The following is a 27,947-nucleotide window of genomic DNA, read 5'->3' on the forward strand; positions in this document are numbered from 1 at the left end:
CTATTTAGACCCCAGATCCTACAAAACTCTCTTGTATCATCTTCGTTGTAAAAATTAATACCTCTGGCGCATTTACTTATTGATTTATTGGCCGTTTAGTAGTTTTCAACAAAATCGTTATATGGGAAGTAGGCGTGGTTAAAGCCCGTCTCATCTGTTTTAAACTGCCGATAGGTCCTGTAGGATTTTTCTTAAAAGAATTTGGTTTTTGTTGCTCAAGTGGTTTAGGAAATATTTGTATTAAACCTATTTAACGGGCCACGCCAATTTTTCTAAAAAGTTTAGCCCACAGGTGCCCCATGTTACTGCAATCCCCTTTTCCAAATTAGCAGCGGTCCGATTACGCCCACATACGAACTAATTTTTTTGCCAAGGAACACGTGTACCAAGTTCAATTAGACTTTCGAGGCAGTCACCCGGATTTCAACTTATCTCTCCTTATATCTAACTCCACTATTTTCAGGTGATACGAACAACCGCTAGGTGAACAAAACTGTTATACTCTGTAGCAACATGTTACAAGAGTATAAAATTCATTATACCTAAATCGAAAAATTCATAGTTTTGTAGGAGTTTTACTGCTCTCCAAAAATACTCCTTGACATGGATCGCTCACAAAAAATTAAATGGCGGATCATTTGTCTTTAGAAATCAGCACTGACGGTACCGTTGGCTTAAGCTTTAGTTTAGTTAAGTAGTAAGCCACATTACATTCACTTTTTTTGCGATAGTGCTGGAAGAGTCTTTTCCAAATTGGTATGTTTTTAAATCTAAAAATTTAGTTCATTAAGGTACCAGTTTGGCCAAAAACGTATATTTCCGCAGGTCTTAAACATTGTTTGAGTGTAAGTCGTAAGTTCGTAAATTTTCACAGTATCCTGAACATAGATGTCATATACATGTGTTTGCTTTGAATGTTGGTTTGACAAGTCCTCAGTCAAGGTATTGCGGAAGATTTATGGTCCTTTGAATATAGGTGATGGCGAATACCGCAGATGATGGAACGAGTTATTCGACGACATTGACATAGTTCAGCGAATAAAAGCGGCTACGTTGGCTATTTTTATAGAACATTTTATGAAAAAAGATCAGGGATTTGCTATACTAATTTCCGTCCTATATTTATTTTCACAAAGATGTTTAAACCATACCCTTATTGCCAATCGAGCTGTTTGTTAAGTATCTTATGCTTTATAATCCATATAGTCGGCCATTCTTTATAATAATTATTATATATATATTTAAGTTCTATCATTACATATAGTTTGCATTGAAATTTGAAAATTTCATAAAAAGACCCTCCATGAAACTAATACTACGGACCCCCACCCCCCCTGAAAATCAAAATATTTTTGCGTTCCAAAACTTATCAATTTTTACACATTTCGCAATTTTACGATATATTTTTGTAATGCAACTCACTGCGGTGGCACAGCATACACATTCCGCGTTGGGGTTCTCAGATTTTGCAATGACTGATGTCTGAGCGATGTATGTGTATGTATGTTCGTTGCCCGTTGTACTCCCCAATAATAGAGTTCGAGCTTGCTATCAAATCAACCCAATCAATGTCAGTGTCAAACAAGTTAAGCATATTTTCTAAGAACGAAAGTACTATGCACTTAGTACTTTTATATACATACAAGTAAGTACATATAAATACACTCTCTCGGTTCTTGTCATCACTTCATCCTTCTCATTCACTTAACTTCTTTTTGCATAACTTTTGCTCATTGATGCATGAAATATTTGCGCTGAGTCTGCAAAATTCTTTTAACTCCAACCAAATGCAATATTTCTTTTGAAAGTTCTATTGTTAAGTTCTTCCATACACATACCTATACATGCATACATACATGCATCTACGCATTCTTGAATACTTACACATACTTTAAGGATTCGCTAATATTCTGTTGCGCTGATTGACTACCAGTTGTTATATTGATTTTATATCATTTATTATATGCAGTTATAGGTATATGTACATACACCTATACTTATGCATATTTCTTCGAAATAATCATTGCAACGGCAAATTGAATGTAGTTCTCACGCATTGGGGAGCACTGACTTTTACACAGGAGTATATCGAGTCAACGAGTACTACACACATGATTATATTAAAAGAAGTAAGTATATATGTATGTGCATACATATTTATAATCACAGCACATATACCACACATACACTGGGTGTTTATATTATCATATTTATACTATAGGTATGTACAAGATGACTTTAACGATTCAAGTGCTCTTGCTAATGTCTGAAGAAGCTCTTTCGCTTTGTAAGCGCAATTTTGAATACAAAAAGTCAAACAAATAAAAAATCATATGCACTAAAAAAGCGAAACAAATCTTTTAAGAAATATGTATCTAAACATATCAAAGACATTGCAAAATTCAATAACAAATAATTTGCACAAAATCAAAATTTAAATATACGAAGACCCACCAGCTTACCAATCGAAGATACTCATTCTTCAGTAAATAGATCAAACAGTATTTTCATGATACTACCCTTTCAGATAACCCTTGGTCCCTACGTTTTAGGGTAGGTTGAAAATTTTTTGAAGATATGCATTTGAAATATCCGTTTTCTTCATTGGAAAAGTACCGAAATACCGGATAGGATTAACCTAAAGACTGCGTGAACTACACTTTTAGATGTCCGATGACTCTTCCCTTTTACTAGCTTATCATCTACATTTCCAGTTTCTTCATAATGGTCAGCCCACCTCTTCATAAATGTACAACTCATAATACTAAATACTTAGCAGTTTTTTTTTAATGGCTTATTTAGGAACTTTCGGATGCTTTCTTAGAACGGCAGTTTCAAAACGTTTCTTATGCTAAGCACAAATTTTTCTTATTTCACGGCACGACGTAACACATTAAGAAGATCGAAAAACACTTATTGAATTGTTTGCGTCAGTAATCGCAATTAAAAATGTGTTAATTTGCAAAAAAATAAGAACAGTGTTCCGCGAATTGATCGTGCAAAGGAAAAACGTTATTTTTTGAACGCACTGTATACACTCGTATGTGTATGTACATAATAAGAAAATTGCATTCTAAAAGCAGCAAGGAATTGAGAATTCCAATTAACAATGGATGAAATATGCCTCCATAATTTCACTATGGAATCGAATCAACAGCCATCCGAGTAGACTGCACACGGTAAACCGAACCTTAAATGTGGAATAATTATCGCTGACTATCTTGAAAAAGCAAGAAATTTCGAGATTGGAGTGTTGGAAGGTTGAAATTGTGACAAACAATCCCTTTTTTCAATTTTTGGATTTCATCGCAAAAGAACTGCGCCGGATATTTTGATACTCTGATTTGATGTGAACCACATTACAGTGCGGGCGCTCTGTTTCGAGCGTAACAAATGGTAGTCAGAAGGGGTCTGGGCTATAAGAGTGGTGAGCTAGCCACTTTTTTCCAAATATTTTTCAACCGGACTCGCAACATGAGGCCTAAAGCTTTCATGATGGAAAATTCTCGTTCTCAATGAAACCTACTGTGTCGAATAATATCGAATATATCACACTTGGCCAAAATCAATTAACCGATTTTCTTACGAGGTTATGAAATTTATATCCTTCACTTTATACCTTATGCTCTACACTAAACCCACTTTAATGATATTTGCATATTAACCAATATTCTATATTTCGATGTGTGTGTGTCATTACACCGTTATTTCTGCTGCATAGCAATTTTCTTAAAATTAAGACATTTTGCAATATTTAAATAATACCAATATTAAATAATACTCTACCTAACTCAAAAGAATAGAATAATTTTCTCAAGGTCACTTATATATTTTAAACACTATAATTTCAATTGTCTTGAGCCTTAGAAAATTTCACAGAATTAACTCCTCCTTTTGAATTGATAGCCCTCAATTGCATTCCGAATGCAATTTGTCTCTAAATTGAGTTAGCAATTGTCACCAGCTGCGTCAATTGAAATGTGATTTAATGACTACTTAGGGTTGCATACCGAGTGATTAATGCCCGCAATTACGTATACCACACGTATCACAATAATATATTTCACAAATACACTCACATAAATTCACTATGAATTCGATACTCACCAAACATGACAAATATTAAAGAGAATTTCTCACTCCGAGCTATTTAAGTGGCATCAAATGACCAACTGGCATGGAGTGCGCCAATATTCTCGAATGGGAGTGAAAGTATCCAGAACGCTTGAATAAATAATAAAAAAAGTGGACGTCAAACAAGCCACAAAATTCTGCAATCAACCAATTGAGTTATAGAGCAATCAGAAAATCAAGCGTTTGGAAAGTGGCGGTGTTAGTGAACGCAAACACTTTGTCAACCTCAGCTGGAGTTGTGGCTCCTGCTAGCGACGCTTGTGGTTACTTTTGGGTGAAAAGATCTCCGTGTAAATTTCTGCCTTCACTTCGTTAGCACTTCTGCTGTGAAAACCGCGCAAAATTCAAGTAAATATGTCCACCGCGGTCTTAGACAACGCGATGCTCTCAGTCAATGTGAGGCTGTGGAAGTTTCTCTCCGTACTCTTTGCACGCGATTGGCGGCGCTGTGTCGCTTTTGTGGCACCCGTTTGTCTAATGAATGCAATGCAGTTCGTTTATTTGTATCAACAATGGGGTGATTTGGCCACTTTCATATTGAATACCTTCTTTGCGGTCTCCGTTTTCAATGCCTTGCTGCGTACGTGCCTGATTATTAAGAATCGAGATAAATTTGAAGCGCTGATGGAAGAATTGGTAACATTATACGACAATATACAAGTGAGTGCGAGTTATAACGGATAATTTATTTTTTAAGTTTCATTGTTTGCTTACAATAAAGTTTAAATAAAGAATGTTTTAATATTTTTCATTTTCTTTTCTTCGATTATTCAGGGTTCGGACGATGATTATGCAAAGAGCGTGCTGGCCGCAGCTACAAAAAGCGCAAGAAATATTTCAATTTTCAATTTGTCAGCTTCGTTTTCCGATTTAGTTGTCGCAATGGCATACCCACTTTTTCAGCAACAGAGAGGTAAATTATAGCATATGATTAATCAAGCTATTTTTGATTTTTTTTATACTAAAATATAAGTTTATGTTCTGGATATAATATCAGACGAAGCTAACATCAACAAGTGAAACACGCAATCTAGCAAGAAAAGCAACTACAAGTAGTACCAGTTGAGAAAACCATGCTTGCATTTAAACAAAGACCCAAAATAGTTTCTTGTTTGACAAAAAATCATTCTGTAAGTCTTTGCTAACCGCAATGGTATGATTGAAATGGATCCTTTGCTACTTATTTAACCGACAGAGTAGAGTGATGTTCAATCTTTTGAGGTAAAATAATTTATATTACAAAGGTTGCCTTGTGAAAAGACAAATTAGGGTTTGTTTGGTTAATATATTTGCGTCATTGAAGGGTGAATATTAGTTAATTCCTTCCTTCGTAATTGTATAAATATTAATTACAGTGCGTTCAAAAAACAACAATTTTCCTTTGGGCGATCAAACACATGTAAAGTAAATGACAAGCCCGAAAGAGGGAGAAAGGACTCACATGGCATCTGAAAGTCAGGACAAAGCTATTGTTCTCCTAATTGAAAAGAAACCACTGCTCAGTCTAAGAGAAGCTAAAAAAAAATTTGTTTCAAAAGGGATTAAATATATATCTAACTACAATACGGGACAGACGTCAGAGATATGCAGCAGTACTCTAATCAAACCCCTACTTTCGAAACACGTATCCAAAAACGGTTTAATTGGACGCTGCTAAACATCAACCGTGATTGGAGCAGTATAATATTAACAGATGAGTCAACTTTTGTATTGTTCAACCCCTTGAGACGTGTTTGGCTAAGAAAACGAATAACATTTATTCAAAGAAAGGTTAAGCACACATAAAATGTATGTAATGCTCATAGATTTGGGATTTTGACAGAAACCCTGAACACCTTTAGAATGATAAAGTTTTATAAAAAGAGTTTACTTAAGTCAGTTAAAATTCTTTACGGCAAAAATAACCACGATTGGATACTGCAGGAAGACAATGATCCAAAACAAAGGAGCGGACTCTGACAACAAAAGATTTCATTCGGCTACTCACACATAGCTGGAGGTCGTTTCCTGGGGAATATGTAGAAAACTTAGTTGCAAATTGCAATCAAAGATGTCAGACTATAACGCGAAAGATTGGAGAAAGTATTGAATAAACGTCAACTATAACAAAACTATGTCTTTTCTATGATTACAACATTTTTCCCAAAAAACTCTAACTAAACTTTGTAAAACGAAAACGATACCTTTTAAACGCATATTCTAAATACTAGTATGTTATCGATTTTTGTCACTGACTTATCAAACGTATGGTTTAAATTAGCGCTAGGTAAAATTTATTTAAATTCCAACCCCAAAGGCAGCAGTAACAAAAAAAATTTGAACGCTGCAGTACCCTTCCCTACCAGACTGTCTTTATTTACATACACAACGTACATTTATATATAAATGATATAATTTAAATTGAATATTTCTTATTAACAGTTCATCCTTTCGGCGTTGCATTACCTGTCATCGATGTCACACGCTCTCCGCTCTATGAACTCATCTATATTGGTCAATTATCTTTCCCTTTCACTTTGTCCAGCATGTATATGCCCTATGTAAGTTTATTCGCCACTTTCTCTATGTTCGGAAAGGCAGCACTGCAGATATTACAAAATAATCTCAGAAATTTATGCGATAAGATGAAAAGTAAAACTGAAAAGGAACTCTTCGAGTTGCTGCGTACGAATATCGCCTATCATGCGAGAATCGCTAGGTGAGTAAGGTCTCACTAATTATGGCTAGTATATTGAAATAATTAAATATGTATTCTAGATGATATTCAGAACATTTTCTTTATACTAAACTGATTTAGAATCATATTTTTAGAGTTTTTTTATAGAATATATAAAATGATTAATATTTTAAATATTAAATATTTTTATTTTAAAGATATGTAAGTGACTTTAATGAATTGGTGACCTACATGGTACTCATCGAATTTCTACTCTTCAGTTGCGTTATTTGCTCGCTGCTCTTTTGCATTAATATTGTGAGTACTTCTTCGTTATTTAGAGTTTAAAGTAAAAGAGGTAGAATTATATTTCACCAATCGCCGTCTTTGTTTTTTATTCATATATTTTCTCATTACATTTGATTAGACAACCTCTATGGCAGAGAAGATTTCCATTGTCATGTATATTGGCACAATGCTGTATGTACTTTTCACTTATTACTGGCAAGCCAATGGAGTTTTAGAAATGGTACTTCATTCATATTATAAAATTAGTAAACAACACAGATGCAATTGATTTTTATTTCTAATTGATTACCCTTAGAGCCTCCTCGTCTCAGATGCGGCTTACGAAATGCAATGGTACAATTGTAGTCCACGTTTTAAGAGAACTCTACTTACATTCATTGCACGCACGCAAAATCCATTACAGGTGGGTATTGTTATGAAATGTGCATCTCCAGTTGGACCTCACTAAGGGTAAGAATCCAAAAAACTATATCATAGTATTTTTAATTTTTACAGATTCGCGTTGGTCAAATGTATCCAATGACAATGGAGGTATTTCAATCACTGCTTAACACATCGTACTCCTATTTTACTCTTTTACATAATCTCTATAATGATTGAAATATTAATTATATTTATTTTAAAAATATACTAGCATATTGTAGTAAAATGTTTATAAAGCGTTTTAGTGAGATGAATGAAATGTTCAACTTTATTAATAACAGGAAAAAACGTTAACTTCGATACCCTTTACATGTGCATTTCTCATAGTTAACTAAGTATATGTGTAATTAAATGGCTTGGCATCCATCGCAATTATTTCTAGCAACGTTGTTTCAATTTGACATTGATTTTGTGATTTATCATGAATTTGTCATATTGTAGCATTTATTAAAACCAAAATGATATAATTTTAATAAAAAATATAAAATACAAAATCGGAACGATAATTTATGCTACTCACTTACGTCACGCTATCAAAACTTTATTGGTAAGCTGTCAAATAGATTATCCGTCCAGTTTTCTATATACAAAAGCTTGTGCAATTTTGTATTGCAAAACAACACAAAAGATTGCGCATCTGCACTCAAAAAAAAAAATATATATATATAAAATAATAGTTCTAAGTTAATAAAGTTTGAGCGAGGTACAAAAATTTTTAGAGCTATTTCTTTAAGTCACATAAAGCGTCTTTTATCGGAGATAAAAATATTTACTGTTAATTTATCGTTGTATTTATGTTCCAATTAAATTACTCCTACGGATTTATTGAATGTGTTATAGGAGCGTTTTGGTTAGTCTACTTTACTGAGAACATAAGTTTTTCTAAAAGGTATTCGAATTAAGTAAATTGATTAAGTTTTAAAATTTCATATATGAAAATCAAGAAACATTTACTAATAATATAAGAATTTTCCAACTTCCGGTTGACTTTAAACCGTAAATTTCGACCAATCTGTGAGGTATCTAATTGAAACCATATAAACTCCTTTTTCTTTTTCTAATATGTCGTGATGCCTAAAACGAATAATATGTTAAATTCCGTCCATTTGTTTGTTAGAGTATATGAGATAATATCGCAATGGCAGAAAAATATTTTAATTAGTATTATGTCATTTGGAAATAAAAATTATCACCGATATTTATATTGTATCTTCCTCCAGCACTAATATCTTGAAAATGCGTTAGTTAGGTTGTTTCTAATTTAAAATTCTCGGATATGAACCTATAATACTAGTATAAGTTAAGTAGATAACAAATTTGATTGTAATCCAATACGAATTCTTCAAATAAAGAATGCTCAATTCTTTCGCAACATTTTTTAATACAAAGGTTTACCCTTCACCTGAAAGTATTTCCCCGGCTTTGATCTTTGCAAATTCTTAGAGTATAATATGATTGATTAGACGGGACTTAGCCCTATTTTCCTTAATTTAGTTTGAATACGCCTTCTTAAAACTCTAGCAAAGCTTCCAGAAATACACTCGAAGGTCTAACATTGTCGGGCGAAGGACGAACAGCGTTATTATAATTTTAGATTTTACCTTCACCGGAGTCCGAGTGACAATCAATCATTCAATTTACTTACTTACTGCTGCCGCTATTGAATTGTTTTCGTTGAGTGAAAATTTGTTCGATGACTCATTTTTAATATTCGATAGACGCAAGTTTCTTATTCTTCTGAATGCCGTATCTGCGTTTGACCAGTTTTGCTATAACTTTCTAAGAACAAAGCCGCTAAATATTTTACTAAAAACATAAAATGCAACAATGCTATTAAGTTGCTAATTAGTGGGATGGACTCTTCTTGCAAAAGCTTCCGCATTCAGCATATATCTGTGGTGTTCAAAGCCACATTTAACAGTACTTACAAATGTACGCTTAGGTATATGTATGCGTGTATTTATCTATTATCAGAGCGTTCGACTTCATTATCCGGTTTTGCTTGTCCACACGCATAATTTTTACGACCGCAACGAAATTGGTAGGTGCAGAATTTATCGTTCGCGTAATTGGCAATAAATATACGATAAATGTCTAAAGTAAACAAAAAATATATATAGCATATGCATGCTATGGTAAATATAATATATAACTAATAAATGAGATATACCTATGTATTTAAAAAATTATTGGACTTTAAAAAAAATTTAGAACTATTTTTGGAAAATAATAATTGTTGGCAAAAAAGTTCATTCCATTTTGAAAAGAGCAAATTTTATACTTTGCAATAGCAGGTATAGTTTATTTTTTAATCAGTGGACTAATAAAGAAACTGCACCCAACATTCTAGTATCGTCTTACTTATTAGTTGCGGTAATATTAATTCATTGTTCTCAAAATGAAAAACGCTAAACTTTGTTATATTTATAAGCATATATGTATGGAAACGTCCCTAACTTCTCTAGTCTATGTTTTGCCCATTTTTTACTATTTTTTCGCCTATAAAATCAGTTTTACGATCGCCAGGCACCACGTCGTCTCATCAATGTGGTTAACTGATTTACTTGTGTCTACTAAATATTCCACAAACGCCACTGAAAGCCGCCCATAAACCCACAATACGTCTCGATAGCTGCAAATGAGTAGAATAATGCAGTACGAGAAAGAGCTCAGTCAGGTTTACAAAGCACAATATGCCAGTGGCTTCACTTGTCTCGTACATCTTTTTGTTCGTTTTGCTTGCTAGTGGTATATTTAACTTTTTATGGCAGAATTATAATGAGCTAGCAACTTTGTTGAATGCTGTGGCTGTAATAGCTTCTATATTTTCTTCTATTCATTCATTCAAATTCAGCTGAATTGTTCGCCTTGTGGCTTTGGTATGCTGTTTTGTGGTTTTTACTTGAAGAAAGGTTATTGCTTGAAATTTTGATTTATCGTTATGTTAAATAATCGATTTAAAATACCTTACAATAACTGTATAAAATCTAAACATCAAAGAACGCAAGATTGCTCTTTTGTGATTGAGCACAAGCCAGCAATCACGACCACGTACTATACATAGGTATGTACACATAGCCTATGGATGTCTTAAAGCGAAATGCGACGGGTTGCTTACGCTGAAAACTACCATAAGTGAAAGAACTGATTGAGAGTCACAAGGACTATGTTAAAACTTTCTAAGTATTAAGCTTAAAATGTTAAAGTTATCAAAATGAAAGACTTAGGACTTTAAGATAGTATTTTAACTCTTTGTCTCGCATTAAATATTTGAACTTTATTCCCAGCCATAGAACCTTATTGATCTTATTGAACGTATAAGGGGATATTCATAGCACATTAGTTAAAGTGTTTTATAATTGCAAAGATTGAAGCCGAATTTCAAAGTTTTTTATATTCTGTCGTGAAAGCATTTACTTCAAGTTCAACAAAAACAAAAACAAAGTTCAGACATAGCTTAGTTCTTTAACCTTTCGATTTTCGCAGACAGATCTTCAGGTATTTCTCTGTGAATGCCCAACTCTAACAAAAACCAGGCACAGGATACTTGGAATCCATAAGGCGCACAAAAATCATAACAGATATAAGTAGTTTCATTGAGAGCACCAAATGGTCTTGACGCAAAGATGAAACGAGATAGCAGGATTGTAAGGCCCTACGATAGTCCATCAAAATGGCGCATTCAGCGCTAGTTAAGCACCGACAAGCAGCAATCTTACCTATCTATAACAAACACGGAAGTATTTGAATTGCATATGTGTTTCATCTTTTCGAATGTGCTATATCCTATATCAGTTAATGACGAAAACTTTTTGCAAAAACATCATTATGTGAAGGTCACAAAAAGTAACCAGCAAAGTTCAATAATAATTTACTCTTTCCGCCAGATTTTGGTCATTGTGAAATTTTCCTGTCCCTGAAACTCTAATTACTGTTCGAAGAAGAAGCACTGATTCGATTGAGGTCTCTTATTAGATGTATGTATATTAAAGAACGATAAGCACTATCGCCTCGGTTTATAACCAAAATATGGAAAATTGGATTAAATGTTGACTGTATGGCCTCTAAGAAACTTAAGTAAAAATTTATAAATCTTAAGTAAAAATTTGTTATTAAAACTTAAAATTTGTTGTTTTTAAATATCCCGACTTAATTTTGATGAGATAATTCAATAATGTAAAACAACGTTGCAATTTAAATAAAATTTAAAAATGCGGAAAAAATCCACATAATTCCACTGATAATTACGATTAATCTACAAAATGGCCAATCACTGCGGATTAAGCTTCAGGACAATTGTGTAAATACTCGATGACAGATTTGACAAATAAAAAGCGAAAATGTCCACGCTTTTCCCTTTCAGTACAAGAAAATGCCAACATGTGGCGCTGGTGATAGGCATAAGCCGTAAACAACTACAGTAATGCGCACAATAATAATAACAATAAAAGTAGGCAAACAACACTACAAAAAAACAACTGTCTATGGTTGTATGCGTGTAAGTGTAGGTGAAAAAAATAATACAAATGTTGTACGAAAGTAAGCGTATGAGTGGGCATGTAACGGTAAAATCGGTAACGTACAATAAAATTCCGCATTAATGCCACTTACTCGAGCGTTATACCACAAAAAGCACAAAGGCAAATACAACGAACAAACATACACATATCGCACACACACACTTATAGATGGCACATCCATAAATACTTATATGTAGTTGTGAAGTGTCACAAGCACAGTCGGCGGGCGGGCTGCTGGTCAATCACATTTCGCTAACAACAATGGCGCAGGATAACAGGACAACAGCACGACAGGACAGCCGCGCCACGGCGGTGATATTGGTGATGTTGTTGTATCGCCAAGCAAGCTGGTTGGCACACGCCGGAGTGTGAGATAAATATTTTCTGCAAACATTTGCACAAAAATCGGCAAAAGGCGTAAAGCAGAGGGCAAGCAAAAGGACAACAAGCGAAGGGAGAGTGTGGCGAAAGCAGCCAGCGGACACACGCAGTGTAAATAATTGTTATCAGCATTAGGTTGGTCCTTAAAACGTCAAAAGGAGGATTTTTTCAATCTACAGTTATAACCGGTAATATTATTATAAGGCGTATTTTTTAAACATATATTTGTCATTATGTTTTAAAAATGATCGCAAATGATCGGCGCGGTTGGCTCGAATTGATTCCAGACGAGAGGCTAATTTTCGCCCATTTTATTCAGGAATTATGTCAGGAGTAATGCGCCGAATACTCTCTTCCAAGGCATCAATTGTCTCGGGCTTATCTGCGTAGGTAAACGACTTCACATAACTCCAGAAAAAATAGTCCAGCGGTATTAAATTGCATTGATCTTATAGGCCCAGTACGGAAGATAATGCGTTCACGTTTCCTTCGATAAATTGTTTCGTTAGCGTGTAGAATGTAGCGCCACCTTGTTGGAACCAAAGGTCGCCCACATCAACATTCTCTAATTCAAGCACGAAGAAATATGTAAATTTATTTTTGAAGAAATATGGACCAATGATTTCCTCTGTCCGTAAATCACACCAAACACTGACTTTTTGAGGATGACGATTTTTTTTATTAACATTCAATCAAAAGTGAGCTTTATCGCTGAATAAAATTTTCTTGTGAAAATCGGGATCGGTGGCAATCTCGTTTTGGACCCATTCACCGAATGTGCGACGCGCTTAATGATGGTTCGGCTTCAATTCTTGCACCAATTGAATTTTGAGGGCCCGCAAACCAAGATCCTTCCGCAAAATCCTCAATTAGATGGACAGCTCCAATTGTTGCGCGGATTGACGGATGGACTCATTCATGTCTTCTTCGATACTCTCACAGTCGTCTTCGGTGCGCACTTACGGCGTCTCTGAGAATGCGCATTACCCACTAGATGCGAAACCGATTCATTGTTGTTCGGATTAGCGACTCTGCTGGGTGATTATGTCAACCGGGAAGCAGCACGCAAACTGAACCATTAATACGGTGTAAGCAATACACTTTAATTTTGTTGTTTTATGTTTTAAGATGTTTAGAATTTCTTATAAGGTGAAGGAAATTAATTTTTCAAAATATGGTCCTGTCATTAGCCACCAAGTTCATGGACCATGTCCCTCTTTTCCTCTTTTCATTTGCTGGTTATTTTGCAAATGTATTGAAGTAAACATAAAAAGTGTAAAACCACTCCAATTAAGGCCTTTGGGGGAAAGCCATCTCCACTATATATTTTCCGCTTTCCCACGGACACACATACCATACAGTAAAAAGACGATTAGTCACTATCATCAAACTTTAACGGCAGTGCTTGAGATAGTACGTATGTATGTAAAATAATGGGGAAATTTTCTACTTATCAGTTTTAATACAATCTAGTTTGAATTATACATACAAGTAACATACCAATTTGATTTTCTCTCACTGACGCAGAGAAATTCCGCAATTGTATGCCTCTAATGAATATTGACTGGCAATGGGAAACTCCGTTAAAGTGGTCAAGCAACACTATTGAATTGGAATACGAGTATACTCTCTTAAAACACATATATATTTGTGTAAACTTTGATATATTAACTAGTCATAAAGCTTGAAAAATAATATAAGCAAACTCAATCAGTAATTAAAGTAGCACACAATCGTTTGCTTTCTTTGGTGGTGCCTACAGTTAAAAAATCTAGTGTGTATAGATATGTGATACTGTACAGTGCTTATACCACGATCGGTAGACATAGCTTTAAAACTTGTTTCCCATATATGCACATATACTTGTATATACATATGGTACTTATATGAGGGCTACCCTAATATTCACACAGCTTTGCACGAATGTCCTGAAATGTAATGTTGGTGTTGTTGTCATAATAAAAAAGTTAAAGCAAATAATGTCAGCCGCAGATGGCCACCGTTTATGCTGGCCGATGGCTTTTGTTTATTCGCTGAAATGACCATTCGTTTTGGCCTTTCGCTGCTTTGGCTCGGTCCAGTTGAGTTTCGTTTGTGCGATTTCAGCATTCGAACGCAATAAATCATTCAACAATTGGAAGTGCTTAACGTTGGTGGCAAGAGAGAAAGCTGCGGAGTGTGCCTCCGTGTCGAATGTGGGAGCAGTTATGCCAAAAATGCAATTTTGAATGTGCAACACATGGCCAAAAAAAATATTTATGCTGTCTAACTAAAGATTTATGAAATATTTGTTCATACGTTTGTATGTATATATATACATATGTCAAAAATATGATAGATATATTTGTATATAGGTATATATAATAAATGAGAATTTTTCGCCAAAACTCGCTGGTGAGATTCGTATGAGAAGGTATAGATTCATGCTACTGAGAATTTTGTTATAGTTACAAACCGATGTTTAATTGCGTCTCCTTTCGAACACTTCTTAATAGAGTGTTTTGAGTAACTATGAGGAACTATGAGGAACTTTAGTAGAGTAGGGCTGACATTTTCGCTTGAAGAGTCCACTGTAGTTTGAAGTTAACCACCAAGAGTCTATCTTAGAGCTAGCGACTTCTTAAAATAATGGCGTTCGAAGTTTTGAGCATAGATTAAGACGAACCACGTAGAAAAAACAGCTACAATGAATTGCTCCAATTGCTCTTAAAGACTACCAACAGAAAGTTTCAATTCTATGTGCAGTGTCTATAGGTCAAAAATATGATACTACAAACTTCGAATTATTTACACTGACTTATAGGAGACACCTCTGCCTGCCTAGATGATGTCTTCAGGGCGGCGGAGGTTAGCATCACTTCCTCTCATAAGACGGGAGGGGGAGGCAAATCACGGTAACATCGCGATGTGGCCGGTTAATGACGATAACTTTGAAAAGGTTAAAAAAACAGTGCTTGAAAATCTTGGTGTTGGCATCAGAGAGATAGCAGAGAATCTCAAGATCTCTTATGGATTGACTCTACACATTTAGGTTTATGTTTCGGGTATGAAGCGTGTCAATGCTAGTCTCGTACCAAAGACCTGAAACTTTTGCAAAAACCTCGTCGAGTAGAGATCCCAAAAAAGATGCTTGACAACGTGGCTCAGGACCCTGCATTCATTAAACGCATCATTACTGGTGACGAGAACTGGATTTATGAATATGTAGTCGAAACTGTACAACTGTACAAACCAAAACCGAAAAAACCCAAATGCGCTGAAGACACTGAAGGTCAACCCAGCCGAGGCCTATAACAAATGTGTGGAAAATGGATTAAGGGCTAACACGCTTGTATAGGTTCGAGATCCTATTTTTAAGGTGTTAATAAAGATTAATATTAAAATACGTGAAAATATTGTTTTTTCTTTGGCTAGTCCGGTTCAAATTTGATCAAATGGTATAACCATTACGGAGATATATTTTCATAACAGATGATTAATAGCAACAAAAGTTTACATGAAGAAGACAATAATTCCACGAACAAAACTTTATTCTGCTGGCAATGACTGAGCGTAGCTCGTCGTGAGCTCTGAATAATTTTTATAGCAACTTACTTGCAAAAATCTTTCAAAAACGGTACATCTATTTAAGTAAAGCTAATAATTCTATATTAAATCACGGGCGCGATTTTCATTTCATTTTTGTCATTTTATCAGTCAATTCGTTAACGTTGAAATCTTGCGGCAGATCGCAACCGATGGTAGTGATCACTTTGGCTGCCACCGCAGATCCCACGGCAACACAATCCTTAAGTTTGTAGTTATTCAGGAAGGCATGTAAGAAACCGGCTACGAATGAATCACCCGCACCAGTCGTATCGACAACATTATGAATAGTATCTACCTTACATTCGCGATAAAATATTTTACCCGGTTTAGCCGATCCATACTCAACATTGCTTACAAGTAGTACGCTGTTCTTATCATTTGTAATAATCAGAATGCGAGGACCGCAATGATGATCAAATAGTTTTCTGATCGCCTTCTCCGAATCGTTGCCGAAACCCATTCTATTGGCAAGTGCACAAAATTCATTGCCATTGCCGAAGATGAAGTAAGCGGCGCATGCGTATGTCATGACATCATCGAAGTTTTCGCGCACAATAAATTCGGCACTCAAATTTAGTGCCAACCAACGACGACCGCTCACATAGTTTTTAATCATATACTCGCACAACTTTCTACGTCCCGGTGTGATGAAGCCCTCCACATATATAAGTTGCTTGCGTTCGGTCGGGCGCAGGAACTGTACCTCCTTCTCGGCTTGCTGCATAAGCTCCACACTGATGCTTTCCGAGGCGCCAATGTTCGCGTAAAGGGTTTCAGTGTGAGTATCCTTATTTATGATCGATAAACATTCGCCGGTCGGCAATTCTTTGTGTGTGAATAGACTATAACAAAGTATGGAAACAATGTGAACTATGCTACATACTTTAAATTTGGGAACTTAAAAGTATTACCGCACATCAATGTTGTGCTCTTTGAAGTATTTGCGTAATTTCTTTCCAGCTTCATCGTCGCCCACTAGACCAATAAAGAGCGAATTGTTGCCCAACTGTGTTAGCAGTCGCACCGTATTGAGCGCTGAGCCACCAGGACTCTCCACGCATTTCACCCTAAAAGAAACGAAGACAATTGAAAATTTAACGTCTACACAGTAAACGCTTACCTCTTGCAAGCTTCCTTTTTTAATTCTCGCAAAGACTTCATGTCGAGGATACCTTTGGTATTTTCTACAGCGTTAAACTTTTTCAGTATTCCAATTTCACTGTTGGGCAGTCGCGCCGTGTGATCCAGCAAAATATGTCCAACAGACATGAATTTAAATTGTCTAAAATGTAAATTATTTGTAATAAGAGCCTACTCTAAAGTGGAACTACAGTTTTATCACAGAAATCGCATGAAAAAGCCCAAGCGTGTTTCCCTCCTTATGACCAGATTGATGTGCTTAGTAAAGCTTAGCTTATGCAGTCTTTTCATACACTTTGAATGTTGAAGAATAAGGTCGACAGCATCAAAACTACTGCAAAAGATTCTATGTCATACAAAGTAACACGCGACCGCAAGCATTTACTCTATTTGATACCCCGTCTTAATTGGTATAAGGAGAACTTAAAAACGATGGTACAAAGACCGGTTTTTGATGGAAATTTAAAGAGAATCTAAATATTACAGGCACTGGAAACGGGACACAAGTTTTGTCAGTACCGGACCAAAAAAGGCAAGAAAATTAATAGATCAAGCGCTGGTAAAAACCTGTACAATGTTTAGCTTACATTAAAAATTTTAGGTTATAAGGAAGTAATTATTATTTCTCGTTTCAGCTTAACTATTTTCTAGTTCATTTTAACCAACTATTAACATGGACAGACCAGTTTGTTTTTAGGATAGTTGAAGAGTCTTCTCAGTATATATCACGATGGACCGGCGTTCTAAGCTGTCTAAATGAGATCACTTTTAGGATCGTCCTCTTAACCTAACCATATACTTCTTGAGTTAAATATTATTACCACCAATTAGCTTTGGACCGATTTCCTTAGCAACTCCTTACTCAAAATTTTTTATAATGCTAGTGACAATAAAATCACCAAAATTCTTCATATACTAACTTTGGAAGCTTTTTGTTTGTTTCAGCAGCACGACCTTGGCATTCGCTCTGAAATATTTCACAAAAAATATTGTAGATATAAATTAATCGCACTTTTAACAAAACTTGTGACCTCTTTACCTTTTTATTTGCATCGCTGCTTAATTCCCGGCAACGGATTTGCAGGGTACAGCATCTTTTCTTAATACATCCAGCAATATTTCTTTTTATCTGTATTTGCTTGGACGCCGTGTTCACGATCCGGAGGCCTGCTATCATTTTAATGCTTCCAAAGTTTCACATAAAATGTATCTATTAAAACCTTCCTAAAGATATTTGTACATGATTTAACCAAAATGTGTTTAAAAAACTAAAAATTTAAATTTTCGTTTATGTTTTTTTTTTTTTTTTGAAGTAAGGACCGTAAAACTATTCCGCCAAAGTGAAAGTCATGTCGTATAACAGAATATCACAAAAAATTTGAGACGTGTGTTTTCGAACTATAACCCGGTAAGAATACTGCCACGTTAAGAAAACTCTGAAGTAATACTGAAAAATATGTCTGAGTATATTTCAAAACAGAGCTCGTATTTATAAGATAATTATTCTCCTTCAGCGAGCTAAATATCTCTTCTTATAGTATTTACCCAATATAGTTTTTGAAAATATATTAACCGGAAGTGAAAACTACTACCCTCTGATTATGGCGATTACCAATATAAAGACGTACCAGCCGTTGTTACCAGATCTACCTATGATAAAGATAATATACTTAAATTTATTTCTCTTTACCCGCTCTTTTTAAACTCATCTGACGACTAACAGTAGAAGTATAGTAGCCTTTAACCTAATATCCGCGTGAGGTTTGAATGGGTAGAACCAATGATCTAGGGAAATGTTCTACAGTGATATATAATATCCCTTATGGTTAAAACTATTCTACAGTTTGGAGGATACGAACCTCCGGAGTACCATTCTTCTAAGTCCAGACTGGTGTATTAGAAATATATATAGCAGGTGATGAGTTTAGTTTCTCAAAAGTTTCTCTTCCACAAATTAAACGCAACGTAAGATTACTCATTTTGTTGCTGCCGGATCTACATATGAAAATTGGGATTCAATTGTACAATTCATGTCTTCTTGCTTCTTCATTGGTAGATTTTGAAACCTCTACTGTGTTACCAAGTGATTACGAAATTACCAATAACCGTTCATTACAAAACTATTTGCTTTTAGTTGTGACAATCTATGATCTTTCCTTTTCTTACAACTGTGATAATAACCAATGCACTTTATTTTGCTGAATCTTCTCCAACAGATGGCTGGCGACTCACAATGCAATCGCGCTGTTGGACATAAAATATCCATGGGTACTCAGTTTAATTTAAAATCTGTCTTATTAATAAAATGTTAATAACTAAACCTTTTGACAAAAACAAAAAAAAATTCAATCTTCCTATATATATTACCTTACTTATGCACTTTTTTGCATATCTCGAATGTAAACATAACTAGAAACATGCCCTATAAAGGATCGAAAGCATGTAGCATATTTTTTTAAGTTTTGGTCCGATTCTAACAAAATTATAAAAGATATTCGAAATCTGTAAATTGACAATGCTTTACAAAACATCTCGATATGTTTAGACACACATTTTTTGGAAAAAAAATTTCGATTTTTAAAGTCTCTTTTTAGCATGAAAACATGGTAGGTTAGATTATACTGGCCGGCTGTCACGCCATACATAGACCTACTGGTCCCTTGTAATGCCAGATGGAGGTTCAGTTTAATTTGAACTGAAGTATGCGTCATACAGGATGTCAACACTTTTTGCAAACTTTCAAAGATACATGATATCTAATTTTGATACTTCATCTATTGTGCGAAGCTCCTAGATATCTAAGACGAATTCTAGTTAAGGCGGCAGATGCAGAACACCGCCTCCTGCTGCCTCCCTGCTTCCTAGGACATTCTATGACGTAATACGATGTGAGATCTTAGCCTTAATTGCCGCTTGGCCTTCGACGTATGTATGTATATATTGATTTCAGCGTTATTAGCTATCTCAGCAGCTTTTTCAATCGCATAGACTTCCGCCTAGATGATAATGCAGTATTCCGAATGATTGAAGGGATACAGCTCCGAGCAATAGATTCCTGCGTCTACTCCATTAGCCATTTTTGATCCGTCTGTGTAGATGTCCGCATTTTTATCCGGCCAAGGACTATCAACAAGACACCTGCTTAAAACAAAATCACACCTTAGGAACATGAATTGTGGTACGGCACATTTTAGGTAAAAGTAGATCGTGAGAATCAAATATAGTCGAAGAGCTAGAGCTCCGAGTAGTATTATCACGATCGAGATTGGAATTAATTAGGTTTAATTTTTACTCATTCAGGCTTCACGCTGACGTAAACATATTTAAACACTCATAGAAATACCCTTCTCTGTAACCATGATGAAACAACACGTTTGCTGGACATGTCATTTGATAACGTCAATGACATATCCTAACGGCCTCGCAATTAGATTCTACGGAAAACGTGTATATTTGTACTTTGAATAATTAAATCGTAAAACAACAAGAATAATCTTAAGTCGTTTTATCAGTTGGACGTGCATTTCGTGATTAAAAAAGCAATGCATAAATAAAATAATTTATGTTAAATTTATTTGTAAGCTTTTGGAAGTTGTGGTACTCTATATACTATTTAAGATAAAAACTTATATAATGCGCCGAGCATTTTTTTATATTTTTTAAATTTTTTTGCGCTCTTCTTAAGGCACTTACAACCATCATGATAAACTTATTTTAAATTTACTTTCCATTTATGAGTTGAGAACAACAATATTTGATATGTGAAATTAATACTAAAAAAACAACATCGAAACTTAATTAAGAACGGTGTATTGCACACTTATCTTTTTATTAAATGTATATGAAATGATTAGTGACAAAATATATGAATATAAAATAAGGCACTTAAAATATTTGTGTGTATGTAAGTCACTTGGTCTGAGCTAAATACTAAAATCAAAATGAAGTAAACTTAAATGCAACTAGCTTAAATGGGGCGACAAATTCAATTTTTAAAAAAAACTGATTTTCTTCAAGTTATATGCGGTTATTCGTTGGTTTAGTTTTAAATTGTTAGTCATTTTCAAAGTTGTTCTATAAATAAACACTTCCACAAAAAAAAATGTATAAGCGTAGCAAGCTTTGGAGATTTGAGCGTAAACAATTATAAAATTTTTGCACATTCTAATTACGGCCCACTCACTGCTCGAGACCTATTATGCGGTCATACATAAGTATAGGTAAGCTTCTGATTATAGAACTCTATATTAACTTGACGACACACATAAATCTGTGGACAAGTGTGAGGTATTTAACGAAAAAACAACACTTGGGTACATAAGCTTAAGTACTTTTTATGGTGGATATTGTGATGAAATTATGGCGCTGTGTATTTATCAGCATTGTGCATTACCGCTTTGTGTGCGAGATGAGACTGAGACATTAAATGAGTCAATGTCAAGGCATTTTCAACTAACATATGAGAAATGTGGCGTGAATTGAGACCGATTAGCATGTGATAGCTTGTATATGTGTTTGCATGTATGTATATGAAAGTACAAATGCACTTGAGGCATTCAAATGTTTATGAGGCAGCCAATAATTAAGAGCGTAACGATGAAACTACTGCATACTTAATAACTAATACAAAAAATAGAATAATAAATAATAAAAAGGTTTTGTTTTCTAAACAAACTACAGCTTTTGTAGCGCTTATTGCCGCTGATTGAGTGCGTCAGTTGAATATTGCTTGGTTGTTGCGTTTCCGCTTTATAGCTTCATGGTAGATTGCAACCCACCACCGTCACCACTTTGGCCGCCACATCGCTTGCCACACGCACACACTCGCTCAACGAGCGTTTCTCCAGCCAGGCATGCAAAAATGCCGCCACAAATGCATCACCAGCACCTGTGGAGTCTACAACTTCGTTGACACGTGGCACGTGGAAACTTTGAAATGTAATTGCACCTGGCGCTGCATACTCATCCTCGTAGTTTGTGATCAACTGTACACATTCACTGCCATTTGTCACCACAATCACTTTGGCTGTGCTGCTTTGCTCCAACAAATGTTTGGCTGCATCATCAATCGTTTCGTAACCCAGCTGCTGCGCAAATGTCATATGTTCCTTGCGATTGCCAAATATGAAAAATGCTGCACTTGCCAGTTCGCGTAGTTGTCGGAAGTTTTCTCTTATAATATATTCGGCATTTAAATTGATTGCCAAGCGACGACGTTCTCTAATGTAGCTCCGTACAATGAAGTCACAGACATCTTGGCGTTGCGGCACAAAGAAACCTTCGATATAGAGTATTTGTTTACGTTCGATGGGACGGAGAAAGGTCTGTGTCTCGTCATGTTCAGCTTTTCGCAAATGGTCGACGGAGAGTTTGGCCGATGCGCCAATATTGGCGTACAACGCTTTTGTTTTGGTGTCTTTGTTGACGATGCAGACGCACTGGCCGGTCGGTACGTCAGTCACTGTGGCGAGTCTGTGCAATGTAAATAGAAAGAGATATTTTCCATTTATTTGTATTTAACTTTTCAAGTATATCGATTAAGTGTGTTTTTTTTTACATCAAATTTGAATGAAAGTTGCTAATGATAGTATAAAGAATCGCATTATTTGCAATATCACACGCTCACAGTAATTACAAAGTTAAATATTTACATACAAACAATACATATATGGTATTGACATTCACGAATATGATGGGAATTTGCACAGCTTGCATGCTGACGAGTATTCCCCGGGAAACTTACTTTACAACAACTCAAGTAAACATGCAATTTTTGAGATGAAAAGAGGTATACTTACAATTAATTTAATTAAATTTATTAAAAACAAGAAAAACATTAACTTTCGTTGCACCGAAGCTAGAGTACAAATATAAAATATTCCATACAAAAACTTTGTACCGTTGCCATGGACAATAATCCACGGCACGTGAAGATATCTCGGCAAATACAAAATTTGTCCATACAAGGACAGGATTTTGAGCGATCGGTTTGTATGGCAGCGATATGCTGTCTTTCGATATCCGTGATTCCCACAAATGAACAGCTTCGTGGGAGCAGAAGACGTGTGTAAAATTTAAGATCGATATCTGAAAATTTCGCGTATATATAGGCAGACGGACAGCCGGATATGGCTATATCGTCATGCTAATCATTTATAAATACATTTTATAGAGTCCGACGCTTCCTTCTGGGTGTTCAAATAGAACATACCCGGCTACTGAAAGTTTCAGATTTTTTGCTATTATTTACTTAGAAATTCTTATCAGCAGTGGCATCAACATTCTGCTGAAGATCTTATAATATGTTAGGTATTGTAGCAGCTAAATCCGAAACTTATCTAGAGTTTTCCCCGATATAACTAGCCTAGAAATGTCCTGCATGAAACTTTCGGTTCAATACCGTAGTAACTGGTTTCTTAAAACTCCCATTAGATAATATCGATGACAAAACCAGAACTCACTACTAAATATCATAAGAATAACCGCTGCAACAACAACAACAGGATGCAGAATATTAAATTAATAATAACTAGCAAGCCTCTTTTAAGCATATATAGACACATGCCAGAGAGCAAGCTTGAAAACCCAGCATAAATATGTATGTACATATAAAGAGCTCAGTATTTTTATAACTTGGAAATGAAGAAACGCTTTTACAGCCAATTGATTAAAATGTTCTATTAAAATATTAATTTAATTTCATAATCGCTTATGTGGAGAATTCCTCTTTGAAATTCGCAGAAATAATTAAGTCAAGTTTAAAAATAGAAATATTTCTACTCAATAAAAATTTTACAATTATTAGAAAAGCTGGCGAATTTTTAAGGAATAAACATTGGACATTATATGTCATTATGTTTGATATCATGACTTGTTGATACAAGTCGACAATTTATCAAAATAAAGATAAAAGAAATTTTGACATTGTTCTGTCTTACTCTCCGCTATAACAGAGATAAAGATAAAACAGAAATAAAGGTGTAAATACAGTCACAGCTACTACATATGTATATATGTATATCAAAAATAAAACAAAATAACTAAAAAACAAAAACAACACGATGTAAAAATACGCGAGGAATTAAAAGCATGAGTCAATGACACATTTTATTTGAGAAGTACATTACAATTGAAACCGCGACCAATGCACGGTTCAAACGTTGGCAAAGAATAAATAACAATGACCCTTACAAACGTGCAGCGGCTGAAAGGGCTCAAATTAGTAAGCGCTCATGTGTAATAAATAAACACTTAAGTACATACATATGTACATATTTAAGCCCCCCATGCATGCATACGAATTTGTATGCAAATGAAATTTTAGCCAGAGCTAAAAAACCAAATTTATTTAACATTAAAGAGCGGAAATGTAAGACATGAAATGTGGACCCTTCTGAAATGCATTTTTACCAATTTAGCCAGGCGTGACTTGAATTTCCCATACAGCAGAACGTGCAGCTAAGCGTGACTATTTAAATGCGGGCTCCACATATAAGTGTGTTACGCTATGCGTGCGCCTAAAGTAAACGCAACTAGAATTTTCAAAACTCATTAAAATAATGTTACTCTTTTTGGTATAAGAAATACGCAATTCAAAAAATATATGCATAAAAAGATTATTTCACAGCTCCTTATTTAAAAATACACGCTATAAACTTTACTACAACTCTTGCCAAAATTACCCACAGTGACGCAAAGTTACTGAACGCTTACTGGTAATTCCCAAAGACTCACCTCGTTTCAATTTCACGTTCCTGTAGTATATCTTTTAACTTGTCTGCTGCTTTATCTTCACCCACAGCACCAAAGAAAAGTGCATCGGTACCGAGTTGTTTGAGTATACGCACTGTATTCAAAGCAGAGCCACCGGGATTTACTTCAAATTGCACACTACAAGCAAATGTATTAGCATTGTAAACAATAGTAAATGTATACAAAAATTTGTAGTTCAATGACATTTAAAATGCCAATATAACCATCTGATTGACCAGCTGTTGTTATGGATATCTAATCACTTACCGTTCGGCTGCTTCAGCTGCTAACTTTGCTAAAGTCTCCGCATCAAGTTCGCCTTTCGATTCTGCCGGTATTTGAAATCGTTCCAATAGCTCTGTTTCGCCTTTCGGAAGCTGCGCGGTATGGTCCAGCAGCACGTTACCAAAAGCGACTATTTTGCGTGGCCTACGCGTGCGGAGGAGGTTAGAAAACATAATATAAATGAGATAATAGCATGGTTATTTTATAATTACGAAACACTAAATTATTTGAATTATTTTATAATATTGATATTTACGTATTATTGTAACTGCTTTCACCATATACATAGTCAACAACTTTTCCGTAGATATCTTGCAGGTATTCCATAGTACGATTAAAGAAAAGCATTTGATTAACAATAGCAAATGATAAAAATGCGATTTCACTGTTAAATCAATAAAAGAAACTTCACTTGACTTTTGCCAAAAATGAAGGTTATTCACTACTTCCCAATGCACCAATAAACGCGTCAACGGTAGGCTTTCGACTGAATCTGTAGGTACCACTAGTTTGAAGGTTGACTCGGTTTGTGCGCGCCGCCGCAAAGCTTTGACTACCACATTAAGGGAAGCTAGCGCTTTGTGCGACGTATTATTCTCGTCTGCTTTTGTACCATTTCGGGTTTTTTGTGAGCTACTCCATAACTTGCTCTAGCCATAATTTATTGAAGTGGGAAACTAGTGCTCTCAATGGAATTACACACAACTTCTTTTTTTATAATAATACGATATGCGAATACTTTCTATGTATGCTTATATTGTTTTTATTTTTGTTGCCAGTCTTGTCTGAAAACAATGCTGCTAACTCAAATGGTTGGGCTTAGGGGGAATACTATTAGCACAAAATTATTTCATTGCCTGCTTTCCATTGAATAAAACATATAAGTGGTAATATTTGGTATTTATATATATAATACTTTTTCTATCATGATCCACCAAGAGATATTTAATGAGAAAATCACAGATGTAAATATTACTATTTTCCCCAATTACCCTCATATTTGTTTTATAATCTTTTGTCACACCACTTGTATTCTACAGCTGTTCAGCAAGAGTTGCTTTTATTTACATGGCACTTAAAACTGCTTCAAGATTTATTGAATGATGAATACAGAATAAAAACCCGAATTTTTATATCACAACAACTTGCGCGTTTTTGTAGAAATATTTTCCAAAAAGTTAAAATCAAAAACTTTTAGATAAAAACAATGTAAAGTGTAGTGAATAGTGGAAAAATTGTGTTAGTGCATTACTGCCGTTACCCATTCCAAATGTACATAAATAGAAAGTTATACATTGCAGTATATGCAAATGTTGAGAACTCTTGCTCTTGCTTCATTGCACGAATTTATTAATAAATACGTATATTTGAATCTGAATATATGAATAAAACATAGAGTCGCTGGTTTCAATATTTAAAACTCATTATTTTTATAAAAAAAATTTACAAGCTAACAAATATTTCTCAACTAAATCCAAGAACATACAGGTACGTAAGTAATAATATAACGAAGTAGGTAACAAAAACATACAAATGAGATATAATAAGCGTATGGCACATAATTACGTTACAGATTATGTTAAAATGCTAATTTTTCTTATTTTAGCAGTTCCGATAAAGTCCTCGCAAACGGTATACTTCCGTATACATGTCCGCTTGAAAGCGATCCTTAATTTCTATTGGCAGGTCACGTATTAAATTTGCTATATTTTTCACAAATAATTCATCAGCTAGATCTTCCATTGCCGTACCAATTTGTTTATTGCAGTTAGCTGTAGAACGTTTACTTTCGTATTTATTGGAATTAAGAATATCGGTATTCATTATACGTTCAATTTTCAAGGGCGCCAAGTCGAATCCTGCCGACTTGTTGCTTTCAAACGAACGCTTAGTGCACTTTGATAAATTGGAATTGGACGAATTTGATTCATCTTCTGTTATTGCATTCACATTTATAAACATTTCATTTATTATGGGCTCTTCTAAGCTGGAACTTAAATCCTTTTCTCTATGTGATCTAAAATAGTAATGTTAATTAACGTAAAATACGTATATTTCAAAAGCAATTATTAAACTTACCGACGCGGTACTATTGATTCTTTTAGAAAAATCATTTCTTTGTAGTATTCCCACTCATTTTCATCAGTCTCGCCATTGCCTATTAGCATAAACCCATCGGCTCTTTTCATTTGCTTGCAGAATCTTTCGCGCAACAACTTCCAGCGCGCTTTGCATTCACTAACTACAATTAGAATATAAATTATAAACATAACATTGCCATTTTATCAAATTGTTACTGCACCTGATCGATCTGTTTGGTTAGACACATCTTGCCAAGCTTCATTGCGTTTAGTTCTATTGTAATAGTTTTTATGACTTTTCTCATACAGAATTGGTTTCTCGCGCACTGATTTTATTAGTTTCAAATAGAATTCGGATTCAATTTTTTGTCCCATTTTTAAACGGTGCGCTTAAGAATTTGCTTACGCAAAATGTCAAAAGTCTTATCAATATTTTACTTCAACGATTGCTTGGAACTTAAGCAATCAGCTGATGTGCAAGTAAAAAATCGATAAACGGTATATTGATCGAAATCGTGTAAGAATTTGGTTTTTTAATAAATGTTTGGTACATTGTAGGTAAGTTATTTAATGATGTTTATTATCAAAAACAGGTATTAATGAAAAATTACAAAGAAAAATGTGGCAAACCATATGAAATGGCTTATTTGTCTGTTCCAATGCACCTTCCCACCTCTG

At 34.8% G+C, this 27,947-nt stretch overlaps 5 protein-coding genes across 8 annotated transcripts in view; 2 read left to right on the forward strand and 3 right to left on the reverse strand.

The window, feature by feature from the left end:
• Positions 1-1,916: 1,916 nt before the first annotated feature.
• LOC106624129 (Adenosine kinase 3) lies at positions 1,917-25,931 on the reverse strand. Of its 2 annotated transcripts, XM_070108192.1 has the most exons (5): positions 25,445-25,931; positions 25,171-25,332; positions 24,886-25,041; positions 21,865-22,623; positions 1,917-1,926 (listed from the first exon to the last, which is right to left on the reverse strand). In XM_070108192.1, exons 1-4 carry the CDS (start codon positions 25,534-25,536, stop codon positions 21,909-21,911), a joined length of 1,125 nt encoding a protein of 374 aa, XP_069964293.1. In that variant the 5' UTR covers positions 25,537-25,931; the 3' UTR covers positions 1,917-1,926; positions 21,865-21,908. The 2 variants fall into 2 exon arrangements, with proteins under 2 accessions (XP_069964293.1, XP_036218786.2); XM_036362893.2 differs by lacking the exon at positions 1,917-1,926 and having other exon boundaries at positions 20,699-22,623; positions 25,445-25,930.
• On the forward strand, positions 4,246-7,704 carry Or43a (Odorant receptor 43a). Its single transcript, XM_014233084.3, has 7 exons — positions 4,246-4,794; positions 4,909-5,047; positions 6,556-6,832; positions 7,009-7,108; positions 7,218-7,319; positions 7,395-7,502; positions 7,595-7,704. Exons 1-7 carry the CDS (start codon positions 4,489-4,491, stop codon positions 7,697-7,699), a joined length of 1,137 nt encoding a protein of 378 aa, XP_014088559.2. The 5' UTR covers positions 4,246-4,488; the 3' UTR covers positions 7,700-7,704.
• Positions 15,936-18,455, reverse strand: LOC106616430 (adenosine kinase). Its single transcript, XM_070108403.1, has 4 exons — positions 18,072-18,455; positions 17,132-17,293; positions 16,923-17,078; positions 15,936-16,853 (listed from the first exon to the last, which is right to left on the reverse strand). Exons 1-4 carry the CDS (start codon positions 18,326-18,328, stop codon positions 16,094-16,096), a joined length of 1,335 nt encoding a protein of 444 aa, XP_069964504.1. The 5' UTR covers positions 18,329-18,455; the 3' UTR covers positions 15,936-16,093.
• Positions 25,260-27,947, forward strand: part of LOC106622560 (electron transfer flavoprotein beta subunit lysine methyltransferase) — a 90,405-nt gene continuing 87,717 nt past the window's right edge. Inside the window, exon 1 of one of the 3 annotated variants that reach the window (XM_070108194.1) lies at positions 25,260-25,349. The gene's annotated coding sequence lies outside the window, so the exon portion shown is untranslated. Of the gene's footprint in view, positions 25,350-26,293; positions 26,677-27,947 lie in introns of those variants that run through there. The other 2 variants (XM_036362897.2, XM_036362894.2) reach the window with 2 other exon arrangements.
• LOC106626238 (uncharacterized) lies at positions 26,590-27,725 on the reverse strand. Its single transcript, XM_014246050.3, has 3 exons — positions 27,491-27,725; positions 27,268-27,430; positions 26,590-27,205 (listed from the first exon to the last, which is right to left on the reverse strand). Exons 1-3 carry the CDS (start codon positions 27,642-27,644, stop codon positions 26,791-26,793), a joined length of 732 nt encoding a protein of 243 aa, XP_014101525.1. The 5' UTR covers positions 27,645-27,725; the 3' UTR covers positions 26,590-26,790.

This window comes from Bactrocera oleae, chromosome 4, assembly GCF_042242935.1.
Source record: "Bactrocera oleae isolate idBacOlea1 chromosome 4, idBacOlea1, whole genome shotgun sequence".
Lineage (NCBI taxonomy): Eukaryota > Metazoa > Arthropoda > Insecta > Diptera > Tephritidae > Bactrocera > Bactrocera oleae.